The sequence below is a fragment of the Podarcis erhardii genome (assembly GCF_964252035.2).
Source record: "Podarcis erhardii genome assembly, chromosome: 13".
Lineage (NCBI taxonomy): Eukaryota > Metazoa > Chordata > Lepidosauria > Squamata > Lacertidae > Podarcis > Podarcis erhardii.
Window position 1 is genome coordinate 34640461 of NC_138502.1, and position 15936 is coordinate 34656396.

Consider the following 15936-nt stretch of genomic DNA (forward strand, 5'->3'; position numbering starts at 1 on the left):
TGTTTCTTCCAACACCCAAGACAGGCAGAAATTCATCAGGTGAAGCATCCATACGCAGCCGGTCAATTGCACACCAGCTGAATTTGCACCAGTCGTGCAGCTGTAAAGTTATTTGTGCATTTATTCCCCCCCCCCACACACACACACAACTTTCATTCCTTTACATTTGTATCCCATCTTTGTTTTGTTTGTTTGTTGAATTTATATACCGCCCTGTACCCAGAGGTCTCAGGGCGGTTCACAAAAAAGATCAAGATCACAATATATAAAATAAAAATAAAAACAATAAACCAATAATACACCTGCCCCCCAAAGAGCCACATTTTAAAAGGGTATAGGTCCGGTTCTCAACCTGTGGGTCCCCAGATGTTGTTGGACTACAACTCCCATCATCCCTTAGCTCTGACCTTGCTAGCTAGGGGTGATGGGAGTTGTAGTTCAACATCATCTGGGGACCCACAGGTTGAGAACCGCTGGATAGGATGTTGATCTTTCTCCCATCATGGAACCCAAAGCACCCTAGATGTGGTTTCCAGGGTCATCCATCTAAGCACTGACCAGACCCAGGTGGTCTAAAAACTCTCAGTGGTTTCTGCTTGCTTGCTTGCTTGTTTGGGGGGGCGGGGACAGGTGGAATTCTAGCACATACCAGAAATTTAAGTTTGTGCATTTGGAATGGCTTCAAGGACTCTGTCACCCTAAAGCAACAAAGCCACTAAAAATAATAATCATCAGACCTTTGTGGTTTGGAAAGGGATGGGAAAATGTGTTGAAGTGTGTGGGATGAGCAACTGACTAACCAAAAGACAAATAAACACCCCGGATCAGGAGGAATGATCATTGTTGTGTAACTTATCCACAAATAAAAAGGAATGCTCAGTAAAGACCAGACATAGTCTAACCTCTGTGTAAGTTTAGTGTAGGCAATTGAGGATGAATGGTCAATAAACTAGCTTACCTTCAGCAAAGTGGTAGCTTCATATACACGCTTGCCATACATCAGCAAAATTCCTGACACGTCCTGGTTTTCGGGTGTAAAAATGACGTCGGGGGGGGGGAACTTTGTCGAATCAGCAAAATGTCAGGGAAAACCGGAGTGTATGGCATTGTGATGGATAAAGCAGCAGAAACAGATCCAAAAGCTTAAAATCACTGGGGGGGGGAGGTATCTCCTTCCCTCCCCAATCAACCATTTAGGCAACCCTACATATAGATTCAGATTATACCCTGAGATCCCCAGGTGCTTGAAGGCATAAACATCTCTCTACTTTCATCTAATACGGGAACTTTGGGTCATCCAATATCATTGGTGGGGAAGATTAAGGAGAGGCTGTGGGAACATGGAATTTATTTATGGATCTCACACACACACACAAGATGTGCTGAGGACGAGTCGCTTGGAGGGGCAGAAAGGGGATAGTGCAAATTCATGGAGACGAGGAGGAAGAGGATATCTATGGCAATTATAGCAGCTGTATAGAGCCTCCAGGTTCAGAGGCAGTCTACCACTGAATTGCTCCAGCGAGAAGACAAACAACAGGAGGGGGCTGTGGGCTTTTATAGAGACATCTGATTGGCCACTGGACTAGATGGGCCTTTGCTATGATTTCTGTGCAAGGGGGCTTACGTTTTGTTTTACCAAAATTCTCCCTAAACGAAAAGGAAACGGGGCCTCAGTTGGTTGGTGCATGGTGCTGATAACACCAAGGGCTGAACTTGATGATCTTCAGGGTCCCTTCTACAATTCAACAATTCTATGAAAGCCTCAGCACAATCTCTTTTTAGGACACCCCTGCCTTCTATGGAGAGCAGTGCCGAATTTACGTATAAGCTAAACAAGCTATAGCTTAGAGCCCCACTCTCTTGGGGGCCCCCAAAAAAATTAAAGGGGAAAAACTGGATGTACATTTCCAAAATATAAGATAAAAAACAAACAAAATAAAACCTACATACAATAACAGTGTTTTGTGTTGTGTAGGCTCCTATGATATAAGTAATGGGCCCCGCCTGCTAGCCTGCCCCCTTAAAATATCACTGGTTTGCTCATTTCTATATATAGGGTCCCTACATTCTGCATGGACTGGTTGCCTATTAGGTCCATAAATTACCATCTAGCAGATATTCAACACACAAAAACAGCATCAATTTGTTGTTGACAAAGGACAGCTGGACATATAAAGGGCCCTGTTACCTTCAGTAGCTTAGGGCCTCATCAAACCTAAATCTGGCCCTGATGGAGAGGGAGGAGACCCCCTAGGAAGCATCTAGGTGAGCAGGAAAATTTTGGACAGCAGAGGGGTCTTGCCTGCAGCCCTAAGCCCAGTAGCACTTTAAAAGCTAGCGAATATTTATTGCACAATTTTTTCGTGGATTACCAAGAACGAGGCTTCTGGTGAAGCAAACTCTGCTCACACCGTAATTGGTCAAGTCCTTAGGGTGCTAGTACTGTCCTTTTTGTTGTTTTACTTTAAAAGGCGCTAGGGTCTCCTTGTAAGGAGAAGACAACTGTTGGACACTTTGCAAACTTCCGTTAGAAAAAAGCAAGGTGCTGCAGAGGAGAGCTTTTGTGTGTATGTAATATGTAATATAAAAGGTAAAGGGACCCCCGACCGTTAGGTCCAGCCGTGACCGACTCTGGGGTTGCGGCGCTCATCTCGCTTTATTGGCCGAGGGAGCCGGCATACAGCTTCCGGGTCATGTGGCCAGCATGACTAAGCCACTTCTGGCGAACCAGAGCAGCGCACGGAAATGCCATTTCCCTTCCCGCCGGAGCGGTACCTATTTATCTACTTGCACTTTGACGTGCTTTCGAACTGCTAGGTTGGCAGGAGCAGGGACCGAGCAACGGGAGCTCACCCCGTCACGGGGATTCGAACCAACGACCTTCTGATCGGCAAGTCCTAGGCTCTGTGGTTTAACCCACAGCGCCACCCGCATCCCTGTATGTAATATAGGTGCGTGGATTCTCCTTTCTTGGAGGTTTTTAAGCAGACGTGATTGCGCCCTGCTTCCACACCCAGCCCAGCAGACACCCACACCCCGAATTTGCCAAGAACCTATTTATAAGTCCAGTGTTTGTAGGCCTGGATGTATCCAAGATTCTTTTGTTTCTTGTGGCTTTAGGTCAGGCGTTTTTCATTACTTGAAAACTGCCCCCTCTCCCCACATTTAAAATTGGGAGCAGACACGCTGGAGAAAGGCTTTTATTATTCATTATAATATTTATTTATTATTATGTTTATTAATATAAACTGTATTATAATGTTATCCATTCCTCCAAGGAGCTGAAGGCAGCATTCCTAGAGCTCCTTCCCCTCATATTTTCCTCACAACAACCCTGTGTGGTAGGCTTAGACTGGGAGACCATAAGTGGCCCAAGGACACACAATTGAGTTCCATGGCTGATTTCAGCTGTGGCCTCCCAGATCCTAAGCTCACTCAATATCCCTCCACTTTCATCCATATTCTGCAAATAAAAAGATGTCAACATGAATAAACTGGGAGACATGAATAATATTTTCCCCACAGGTCCAGAAATTTATAGGGTCCCTTCTTAACAGCCCTCTGTGTAACCATCAAAATAGCCACTTCAAGCTGCAATCATGTGTTTACCGATTAGGGAGGAATCCCCATGAAATTCAGTAGGGCTTACTCCTGAGTAATGTAGTTATTGTGGCATGAAACTGAGAGCAAGGACCCCTTCTGGAATAAGGTAAGACCCTTAAATATTAATAAAATTGCAGTGTTTAGGTGCCCAATGTTTATTCGCAAGGGTGGATAGGGAGAAAACCAGGCCACACAAATTTTCTCCTAGTCGCCACAGCTTCAAAGAGTCTGCGAACCATGCACAGATACCCGTTCAGTCGCAGAGAAGCTGCTTCTGAAGGAAGGTGAGGACAGGTGACCCCACCTAGGCCCGAAGTCACCCCCCCCCCTGAAAGCAGGCTCAAAGCTTCTCAAAGCTTTTCAAAATCATTTTCTCAGCAGCTAAGCATCTGCTCATTTGCTCTGCTGTCAGCACAAGAAGGCTTCAAAAAGCTAATGAATAGGCTCTGTTCAAAGCAGGCCTGAGAACTGACTTTTATCTCATTCAGTTGCAACATCTCTGGACATGCTGAACCGCTCTCATTCCCCTTTTCCTGGGAAGGGCACCAAGAGTCCCAAAAGAGTCCCAACACAGGAGCTTTCTGTTCATGCTCAGAGGAACTCATGGGGCAGGACTCCTGAGGGAGGAGAAAGGGGAGGGAACTGGAAGGGGAATATATACTCTGTGCACATGACTGTGAACTCGTGCTTGTTTGTGAACTATCACACTTGCTCCTTCTACCAGTTCATGGATGGTAGAAATAAAGCTTTTTCTCCAAAACTATTCCTTGAGTGTCTGTTGACTCCCATTTTCCCTTTCCCGGGCGCAGTATTTTTGCCACCCGAGGGCAAAGCCTCATAAGGCTACACTTCGAATTTGGAGTCTGCGCATTCAAAGCCCCTAGCTTGGTTGCTTCTCATTTCATCAGGCAGATCTTGCCACTCCCACGTTCAAGCTGCGTACACTTAGTTAATCAACCAGGATAGCATTTTCAAAAAATAATGTACAAAGCACTTTACAATCTTTATTTGACCCCGCCCTCACAACATCCCTGCGAGGTAGGCAGCTCGTCCTCAGGAACAGAGGCTGGAATGAAAGCAGTTTGCCCAAAGTTCACCCAGCGAGTCCACGGCTAAGGCAGGATTTGAATCCAGATCTGGATACTGGGCAACCGTACTGCCCTCCCCTCGAAAAGGCAGCCCACTGTACAGTCCGGGTTCGGTGTCAGGAAAGCCGAGGCAATACTCTACATTGGTGATTACCGACAAACGTCTTCATATATGTACAACTCAGCCATTATCTGACCCGTCTCTTCGGCTGGCAGTTAATAGGTGTACCCTTTCCCATACGGCGGCTGCCCCCCGAGATCTTGCAGATAGGCTACGCCCTCGTCCAAGTGGGACAGAGGAACAGTGTCCTCCTCGCTGACGTGCCACTCAAATTCGGCCTTCAGGGACGGGCGCTGATTGTCGGGGAAAGCCAGGGAGAAGAGGGCTTCTGGTTCGCACACAAACTTGTACACGTAACGCTCACCAGCCACCTGTAAGACAGACAGGAGAATGGAGTCGAAAGAGAGTACTGCAGCAAACAGTTATTGCCAATAACCCCACATGGATGACCCCAGAACAGAGGTTGGGTGCATTCTTTGTGCTAGGGCAGCTGTCTACCAGTTTCTAGTACGTAGGCCGAGATCCTACCTGCCTGGACCCTGTCTGGCCAGAGTGGTACATGCTCTACTTATCTCCTGCTTGGACTACAGCAATACTGTCAGGGGCTCAGGAGCTGAGGCACAGGGAAGATGGGAGATGGAGAGCGAGGGGGAGGAATCTGAAGGGAGCGTAGGAGGGGACAGTGGTCCGAGGGATTCCATGAGCCTCTCCAGCGAATCGGAAGATTCACAGAAGGGAGCGCCAGTGGCCAGGGGCAGGGGGGTCCCAAGGGGAACGCCCCAGGAGCAAGGGGGCAGCAGGGACTCCCAGAGCAGTAGTTGGAAATCAGGACCAGTTTCCCCACCAGAGCAGAGTGGGGGGGAAGAGTCCCAGGCATCGGGGCCAGTGCTTTCCCCACCAGGGAGAGGAGACGAGGCAGAGTCTACCACGCCTCCCTTGGAGAGTCGGACAACGGAAGGGAGGTCAGATCCGGCCAGTGTCACGGAAGAGGGAAGCAGTGATAGAAGTAGTGTAACGGTTAGGAGAAAGGTCACTGGGTTGGCGCGAGAAGCAAGTTCAAATGTACAGGAGCGCGGGACAGCAGAGAGTGAGGATTGGGAACCAGGACCTAAAGCACGCCGGAGGCAGGGGGAGGAACTAAGCGACTCAGCGTCGGAAGAGTCCAGAAAGGGCAATGCCCCAGAGGGCAGGAGGACCCAGAGGAGAAGAGAGCAGCGCAGGAGGTGGAGCAGGGCTAGGATCTGAAACTGGTGTGGAAGGGGCGGAGACTCAGACGGGACTTCGCCGATCTAGAGTCAAGACGTAGGGCTGCACGCTCTGGCTTTGAAATGGAAATTAAACTTCAATAAAGACTTTTATACATAACATCAGCCTGGCGTTGGTCCTCTGTGAGCTAGAGGCAGCTCTGACAAATACGCTCTACGCGAGGCTACCTTTGAAGGTGACCCAGAAACTACAACTAATCCAGAATGTCGCTGTTGACTGGGAGTGGCCGCCAGCACCTTATAACACCGGTTCTGAACAACCTACATTGGCTCCCAGTACATTTCTGAGCACAATTCAGAGTGTTGGTGCTGACCTTTAAAGCCCTAAAAGGCCTTGGCCCAGTATACCTGAAGGAGCGTCTCCGCCTCCATCGTTCAGCCCAGACACTGAGGTCCAGCTCCATGGGCCTTCTGGTAGTTCCCTCCCTGCAAGATGTGAGGTTGCAGGGAACCAGGCAGAGGGCCTTCTCAGTTGTGGCGCCCGCCCTGTGGAACGCCCTCCCACCAGATGTCAAGTAACTATAGAACCAAACATTCTGTGTAAAGAACACATTACGCTAGTAGAACTGCAAGAAGTTCTGTAAGGAGGACTATTTGATATATTGCAAGAAAGACTATGAGGAGAATTATTAGTTAATGATAATCAAGAGTAATAGAGAAATTAAGAAATGCAGAGTAAGTGATAAAGAACGGGAAATCATCAGAGGTGTTGACGGAAGTCTAAAATATTGTATAAGATAAAAAGTTATGTTATATGATTGTTGGAAATGATATGTTTAAAAAACTAATAAGTGTGTGTGTGTGTGTGTGTGTGTGTATGTGTGTATGTGTGTGTGTGTGTGTGTGTATATATATATATATATGAACCCAACATTCTGAGCAGCATCCTTATTGCTTCATTCCCCCTTTCTTTTTTGTTTCTATCCCTCTGATTCCTTTCTTCTTCCTGCTTCTTTCTCTCTTTTCCCCTTTTCATAGCTGTTTTTAAAAATAATTTCTATTAATGCACATGTTCCACACCCCTCCTAAGCTCAAACTGCACAAGCCGAATTTATTGTGGGGGGGGGGGAGAGAGGCACTGCCCCACCAACGTCAGTCTGCCCTCATTCAGCCCCCAACCTGCCGGCTTTCTCACAACCAGTCTCTGAGGAGACTCTCACTGTCATCCTCTCTATCCTTAGTCACAAGTTTGACTTTGCAGAAGTCAGGAGTGGGGACAAAACTACACCCAAGCGCAACCCAACTTCAACTCTGGACAACCGCCCTCCCCTCCAGACGCAAAACCAACCTTTTGCATAATGCCCTTTTCGTAATAGTAGCGAAGAGAGCGGCTCAGCTTGTCGTAGTTCATGGCTGGGCGATTCTTCTGGATGCCCCAAAGCCGCGCCACCTGCAGCCGTGCCCATCGAAGGTGGGGAGCAGAGAAAAAAACAATGCTAGGTTTAATTCTATGCCCTTTAAAAATGTGGAGGTTTTTTCCGGGGGGGGTGTTGTTTTTATTTTGATTATTCAGTACACCTGAAGGAGCGTCTCCATCCCCATCGTTCTGCCTGGACACAGGTCCAGCTCAGAGGGCCTTTTGGCAGTTCCCTCACCACAAGAAGTGAGGTAACAGGAAACCAGACACAGGGCCTTCTCGGTAGTGGCACCCACCCTGTGGAATGCCCTCCCATCAGATGTCAAGGAAATAAACAACTCTCTGGCTTTTAGGAGCCATCTGAAGGCAGCCCCGTTGAGGGAAGTTTTTAATGTTTGACATTTTAGCGTGTTTTAATATCCTGTGAGGAGCTGCCCAGAGTGGCTGGGTAAACACAGCCAGATGGGCAGGGTATAATTAATTTTTATTTTTATTATTTTTATTATTTACATTGTGGTTTTATATTCTGATTTTATCCTGTGAACCACCCTGAGATCTGTGGATATACAGTGGTACCTCGGGTTAAGAACTTAATTCGCTCTGGAGGTTCTTAACCTAAAACTGTTCTTAATCTGAGATACCACTTTAGCTAATGGGGCCTCTTGCTGCTACTGTGCTGCCGGAGCACAATTTCTGTTCTCATCCTGAAGCAAAGTTCTTAACCCAAGGTACTATTTCTGGGTTAGAGGAGTCTGTAACCTGAAGCGTCTGTAACCTGAGGTATCACTGTAGAGCAGTATATAAATTAAATAAATAACAATAATGTGAAACAGACCATGTTAAGGAACTTTTAAAAAAACAAACCCATGTTTGAACATCGACGCCTGGTTTATTTGGGGTTACAAACTAGCTAGCTGGGCTGATGAGGTGGCCTCTGAGTGCACGCAGAGTGCTCTTCCCTATCCAGCAGTGGCCACTGACACATATATCGGAGTTTATTTGGAGGAGGAGAAAGGGAGGAGATAACACTACGCTGTAAATTGCACCGGAATCAAAACTTGGTGGGAAGTATAAAAATTAATTCACCCTAAAACAAGACCCACCTCCTCTGGTTCAATGAGTTTGAATTCCATCCCTCGGCCTGTCCAGGCAATGAAATGGGAGTTGCTTGGGTCATCCAGCAAAGCTACCAGGAACTGCCAAAGCTGTAGAGACCCTCGTCGTTGATAAGGGGGGCCCTCACGGTACCCACCCCCTTCTTGCTTGATGTCCCCTGCCAAGCACAGCCAACATAATGAAAATAAGAAAAGAAACTGTGCCAACAAAAAAGGAACGGCAAGACAAACTGTTAGAGTATATTGAATTAACAGAGGCAATTAGAGATCACGCTAGACAAGAGTTTCAAAAAGCATGGAGGAAATGCAGAGAATACTTCGCAAAACAATGCCCTAAAATACATACCTGGACTTGTCTGCAGGAGATTTTGTGGATATTTTAGTTATAATTAGAAAAATCTTAATAATTATTCATAAAGGGAACAGCTTATAAGTAATAAATAAGGAGGCCAGATACAGGATAAAGGAAGTCTTTTATTTGTTTGTTTGTATTGTATGTTATGCTTATTGTATGTTATGTTCACGTTTAATGAGAGTGGATTTCTGTTTTGGGGGGGTGGGGGGGGTTATGTTATGTTGTAAATAAAACTCCCCAAAATAGCGAAAGGATAGAACTTTTTTTATGTACGCCACAACAGCAGCAAGAATACTCATCGCAAAGTATTGGAAAATACAAGATTTACCCACTCGGGAAGAATGGCAGATGAAGCTGATGGACTATATGGAACTGGCTGAGATGACTGGCAGAATCCGAGACCAAGGAGAAGAGTCGGTGGAAGAAGAGTGGAAGATTCTCCACTCCTGCTATATATATATATACTCAAAGCAGTGTTAGAATCTCGGGTATACAGTGGTACCTTGGAAGCTGAACGGAAGCCGTTCCTGAAGTCCGTTCAACTTCCAAAACGTTCAGAAACCAAGGCGCAGCTTCCGATTGGCTGCAGCCTGCAGCCAATCCGAAGCCGCGCCGGATGTTTGGATTCCAAAAGAACATCCGCAAACCGGAACACTCACTTCTGGGTTTGCGGCGTTCGGGAGCCAAAACATTCGACTCGCAAGTCGTTCGTTAACCAAGGTACGACTGTGTAAGCCAGGCGCCAAATGGTTCCTTAAACCAGGGTTACAGTCGCCAAAACAAAATGCCTAATTGCCATTTGGGGGCTAGGTGAAAGCTGTATTTTTCAATGCGCCTTTTTGGTTCCTGAAATCCATTCCGATTGTACAGATAAAATATAATGGATAGGATTCTACAGGATGTGTTACTAGTATACGAAAGCAGTCCAGATGCAAGGATCCTCAAGCATGGCACCTCCAGTTGGTGGAGACATCAGGCGCAATCCTGGCACCTGGGCATCTTCACTTGGTCGCAAGTGGACGGTAGCCGGGTGCAAAAGGCACCTGGCGAATTTCGAACGCTGGCCCAAAGTTCATCGCTCCCTCTATTATCAAACTCAGGTGGTGAGTGCCAAGGGCTAAGTAGCCAAAATAAGACCAGCAGCAAACAAAGAGGCAGGCGTCAGTATGCTTGGTGGAACCCCAGGTTTTGCAGAGATATATAAATACAGTGGTACCACGGGTTAAGTACTTAATTCGTTCCGGAGGTCCATTCTTAACCTGAAACTGTTCTTAACCTGAAGCACCACTTTAGCTAATGGGGCCTCCTGCTGCTGCCGCGCCGCCAGAGCACGATTTCTGTTCTTATCCTGAAGCAAAGTTCTTAACCCGAGGTACTATTTCTGGGTTAGCGGAGTATGTAACCTGAAGCGTATGTAACCTGAAGCATTTGTAACCTGAGGTACCACTGTATTTGCAAAAGACCTCCAAAACAGCCCTAGAGGGACTCAGTAGCATGGAGCCCTGAATGTGCATTGGAAAAAAACAACTATAAATTCGTGGCTGGGTGGAAGAGACAACAGAGGGAGCATATTGGAAACCAGTGTGGTTAGCTGGTACCCGGAATAGGAGCGCTCCCATTAGAAGATGGAGATACACTGCAACATTTTGTTGCAGGTTTTCCGTGTTACTTCATATATTGCAGGGCAGATAAGAGTCTGGCCATAAGGCAGATTCCCAAGCTAAGACTTGCTTCAAATTAAGCCCTGGAAGAGAGTAAGAATTTTACCTTATAAAAAATAACTCCAGCACAAAGTCTATAGGCAACTCGCAACTTATGCCGGAGTTACGTTCTGGGGGTGGTTCCTAAAGCCAAAATTACATAGTCGTACCTCCACTTACTTATCCCTCTGGATATGGAAAATTCAGGATGCGAACGCAGCAAACCTGGAAGTATTTTTCTGATTTTGCAGCACGCACAAGCGCAGAAGCGGCCCTCCAGTTGCGAATTCCTCAGAATGCGGCCAGACCTCCGAAACGGATCTCGTTCGCAACCGGAGGTACCACTGTATTTTCAAAACACATTGGGCTCCTTTGGTGGATGGGATTGCCAAAGTCCTTTTCCCCAGATGCCCACCCCCTTTTTACTCATCAATGAGGTAAGACGCAATGGCCTAGCCCCCTGCTCCAACACACACACACACACACACACACACACACACACACACCTCTATTATAATCTGGATTTCAAATTTAATTTTTCCAGTTCTAGTTCCACCTGAAGTTTCAGAGAGGAAGGCAGATTTCAGCTTTGGGCAAGACGATGTAGATCATTGCTCCGGTTCTAATGAGGAGGTTTGATTTGCTTCCTTACCAGAACCATGCACATGACAAAAGGCCCTACATTTTAATGACACAAATGTCCCCAGGACATTTTAATGACACAAATGTCCCCAGGACATTCTATACAAGATCTCAAAGTAGCTGTTTTACTACAAAGGAATTTCAGAAATAGACTGGAAAGAGAAGCTGCTGAATTACAACTTATCACCAAACTTAAAACCATGGAGAAACCTGGTCTGAACAAAGACCTTGGATTCTTATCTCATTATACATGACAAAGCCATTTTTCACCTTTTCACCCCTTGCTTTTTCCTGTAAGACCTATTGCAGTCGTTAAGAGTCGTCAACAGGCTCATCACAGCTATCTGCCAATCACCCATTCCCACCACCCTTCTGAGTAATACCCCTCCCCACCTTCTCACTATATAGAAGGGTCTGGAAACTTCTGTTTCAGTGTATCTGAAGAAGTGTGCATGCACACGAAAGCTCATACCAAGAACTGACTTAGTTGGTCTTTAAGGTGCTACTGGAAGGAATTTGTTTTGTTTTGACTATGGCAGACCAACACGGCTACCTATCTGCTACAAATCTCCAAGACTGTAAAGACTTGGGTTTTTCTTCATATGCAGGGAGGGATTATGATCTGTGGCTCATAGTTGGGACATTCTGGTTCAGATTTCTTTAAATTGTTTGTTTTAGAGAATACTGAATTCATGCAAAATGTTTCCTTTGCTCAATCAGGCAGCCTTTGAAAAGATGGTGGATGCCCAATGGTACAGCTCATATAGCCCAGGGCAATTGCGTATCTGACCTTCAAACTTCTCAGGGACGACGCAGACGTCATCGGCGAACGGCCGCACCTGTTTCTCATAACTGTACCCTGTGAAAAAAAGAACACATCAGCAGGGCCTGCTAATTTTTTTCAACTTTGACATTCCAAAAATGAGCGGTACTAAAAACTTTTCACATGGATTCGAAAAGATAGCTTGGCTAAATGAACATAATTTAGTTTTGCTTGGTGAATAACTGCGTAGAAAAAGATCTGGCTTGCAGTAGGAGTCTTGAACATTCCCGTTTGGGGGATGATTGACTGAATCAACAACCAGGGTTAGCTGCCAGAACCTTCTTTCCAGTGCTCCTGGATTGGCTGGGACAGGTCACGTGTCCCAGTGCTCCTCGCAATGCTCCAGGTTGGCTGGGAGTGATCACATGACAACCGCTCGCCCCTATGAAAGCTTCTAACACCACATGCATTCCCATGGTGTCGCCCAACCAGGGTTGTGTGACATGGAAACTCTGCAACGCTCAGAAAGTACTTGCGTTTCTTACCGGCCCATATGTACTGCAGCTGAACTCAAAATACAGTGGTACCTTGGGTTATGAACTTAATTCGTTCTGGAGGTCTGTTCTTAACCTGAAACTGTTCTTAACCTGAAGCACCAATTTACCTAATGGGGCCCCCCGCTGCCGCCGCACAATTTCTGTTCTCATTCTGAAGCAAAGTTCTTAACTTGAGGTACTATTTCTGGGTTAGCGGAGTCTGTAACCTGAAGCGTCTGTTACCTGAAGCGTCTGTAACCCGAGGTGTACAGAAAACAAAGGACAGATCCTTCCCTGAGTGTACAATCCTACCTTTTACTAGTCAGCCTGGTCATGTGTGTAGACTGAGAAACGGCTAACAGCCCAGCTAATAGGCTTGCGGACAAGAAAAGGCCTTCATGGGAAATGCCTCACCGAGTGTGCCGTCAGCATTGGAATGTCCTGGGAAGGGTTCCACATTCATATACATCGAATGGCAGCTTGGGACATCTATGAGACAGACACAAAGATACAAAAGACAAACAGGTCAAATCACATTGGGCGAGAGACTTTGGGTATAATATACAACTTACAGCTTGGGAGAAGTTATGGAATTTAAGGTTCACAGCACGTTGGCAAAAATGTATAAAACATGCTCAAATGTATGCTGGAAATGTAAGGAAAAAGAAGGCACCTTCTATCATATGTGGTGGAATTGTAAGGTAGTAAAAGGATTTTGGGCAATGATATATAATGAGTTGGGAAAAAAAGCTTTAAATATAACCTTTGCTAAAAAAAACCTGAAGCTTTCCTTTTAGGAATTCTAAGTGCCGACATCCCAAGGGAGCAGAAAAGACTATTTATGTATGCGACCACGACTGTGCAGATGTTATTGGCTCAGAGATGGAAAGAAGATAGAGTCCCGACCAGAGAAGAATGGCAGATCAAGTTGACGGATTATGCCAAAATGGCTAAAATGACCGGAAGAATAAAAAAGCAGGAAGACCAAAATTTTAAGGAATGGGGAATTTTTTTTTAAAAAAACTTATCTTAAAGACCATTGTAAACAGTTAAAACTTTTAGTAGGATTGGAATATCACTTGTAGTTTAAGGCTGAATAAAAAAAGGTAAAGGTACCCCTGCCCGTACGGGCCAGTCGTGTCCAACTCTAGGGTTGTGCGCTCATCTCACTCTAGAGGCCGGGAGCCAGAGCTGTCCGCAGACACTTCCGGGTCACGTGGCCAGCGTGACAAAGCTGCTCTGGCGAGCCAGCACCAGCGCAGCACACGGAAACGCCGTTTACCTTCCCGCTATAAAGCGGTACCTATTTATCTACTTGCACTTAGGGTGCTTTCGAACTGCTAGGTGGGCAGGAGCTGGGACTGAAAGATAGGAGCTCACCCCGCCACGGGGATTCGAACTGCCGACCATACGATCGGCAAGTCCTAGGCACTGAGGTTTTACCCACAGCTGGACACAAATAGAGATGTAAAAGATTTGGATCACTGTAAAAGATGCAAGAGGAAATGATTAATAATAGGACCCACAAAGGGGAGGATGGAAGTCCAAGAGATTCCTCTGGATCTTGTTTTTATGATTCATGTTTGATATATCTCTGTAAAATTTTAATTTGAATAACCAAATTATTATTATTATTATTATTATTATTATTATTATTATTATTATTATTATTATTATTAACAACAGACAGACAGACACAAATTGCTGGGTTGAGTAGGCAGGATTTGGCTTCCACCCTCCAGAGGTGCAAATCCTAAAAGTGGTGGCTTCATATTTGTGGAATACACTCTCTGGAGAAAATCAGCCAGCCAGGCAGCCCACCCCCATATTAGACAGACTCTACTAAAGGGTAGCGCTGTGGGTTAAACCACAGAGCCTAGGACTTGCCAATCAGAAGGTCGGCGGTTCGAATCCCCATGACGGGGTGAGCTCCTGTTGCTCTGTCCCAGCTCCTGCCAACCTAGCAGTTCGAAAGCATGTCAAAGTGCAAATAGATAAATAGGTACAGCTCCGGCGGGAAGGGAAACAGTGTTTCCGTGCTCTGCTCTGGTTCGCCAGAAGCGGCTTAGTCATGCTGGCCACATGACCCGGAAGTTGTACGGTGGCTCCCTCGGCCAATAAAGCGAGTTGAGCGTCACAACCCCAGAGTCATCTGCGAATGGACCTAATTGTCAGGGATCCCTTTACCTTCACCTTTACTAACACTTCATTAACACACTGTAATATTTACAATTGATTTTACAGTATGGCAGGTGGAGAGGTTTGATTCTTCGGATTATTACACTAAATTGCTTTAATGTTTTGAGCTCAACTAAAGCTCTTTTTGCCCCACAAGCCTGCTCCCCCTGCATTAAAACCCAACACTGAAACACGGCTCCAAACAGTGTATTTCAAATGCATGGGTTAAATGTTTAAAAGTTGGTGTTATAGGAATTCTAAGGTCTTATGGTGCCAACAAAGGTCTGTATAGTTAAAGCTATGGTTTTTCCAGTAGTGATGTATGGAAGTGAGAGCTGGACCATAAAGAAGGCTGATCGCCGAAGAATTGATGCTTTTGAATTCTGGTGCTGGAGGAGACTCTTGAGTCCCATGGACTACAAGAAGATCAAACCTCTCCATTCTGAAGGAAATCAGCCCTGAGTGCTCACTGGAAGGACAGATCGTGAAGCTGAGGCTCCAATACTTTGGCCACCTCATGAGAAGAGAAGACTCCCTGGAAAAGACCCTGATGCTGGGAAAGATGGAGGGCACAAGGAAAAGGGGATGACAGAGGATGAGATGGTTGGACAGTGTTCTCGAAGCTACCAGCATGAGTTTGACCAAACTGCCGGAGGCAGTGGAAGACAGGAGTGCCTGGCATGCTCTGGTCCATGGGGTCAAAAAGAGTTGGACACAACTAAACAACAACAACAAGGTCTTATGGGGGGGGGGGTTGAGTACCCTGTTGCAACAGTTTAATAAAGAGCAGGCTTACTAGCTGCTTTGCTTCTCAACTTTCTCTGGTTGGCCTCTGTTATTTTTCTCCTACCGATAGAGAACCTACATAAGGACTCTATAAGGGCTCTAATGGAAAAGGACCAGTTTTTTCTTATAACATTGGTAAGAGGGGCTACTCTCCCCAAAGCAGCCTGCAGTTTTGCTAGGTTCAGGAGAGGATGGGGCAGCCCAGGAAAAGCCTTTAAAGGCTGCCCATGGAGAAAATTAAGGGCTGCCGGAAAGAGGGGGCTGGTTTTTTATCCGGCTTCTCTGGCAGCCAAACAAGCCCCTGTTCTACCCAGGCATTTCGACGCCTCGGGGAGTCCGAAGTTGCATGCCCAGACTTTCTTCCCTCTGGGCTTCGAGCCAAGCAAGATTTGGCTCCGGTTACCAGCCTGTGTGCTGATGTCAGCTGCCCATAAGGAGAGCAGCCTTGCTGTAATCCGACACCCCGCCAGCCCAGAGCCCAGTT

The 15936-nt window shown here is 46.3% G+C and overlaps 2 protein-coding genes across 5 annotated transcripts in view; one reads left to right on the plus strand and one right to left on the minus strand.

Annotated features, from left to right (window-relative positions):
* The window catches only part of TMEM92 (transmembrane protein 92), a 365445-nt gene that overhangs the window by 191066 nt on the left and 158443 nt on the right, over positions 1 to 15936 (plus strand). The window lies entirely within an intron of this gene.
* ETV4 (ETS variant transcription factor 4) overlaps positions 4591 to 15936 on the minus strand; it is a 39619-nt gene continuing 28273 nt past the window's right edge. For all 4 annotated transcript variants that reach the window (XM_081838037.1, XM_081838036.1, XM_081838038.1 and 1 more), the window contains 5 exons: positions 12903 to 12977; positions 11980 to 12048; positions 8481 to 8650; positions 7309 to 7410; positions 4591 to 5126 (listed from right to left, as the gene is read on the minus strand). In XM_081838037.1, coding sequence (XP_081694163.1) covers positions 4911 to 5126; positions 7309 to 7410; positions 8481 to 8650; positions 11980 to 12048; positions 12903 to 12977 — 632 coding nt within the window. In that variant the 3' untranslated portion in view covers positions 4591 to 4910. The remainder of the gene's footprint in view (positions 5127 to 7308; positions 7411 to 8480; positions 8651 to 11979; positions 12049 to 12902; positions 12978 to 15936) is intronic.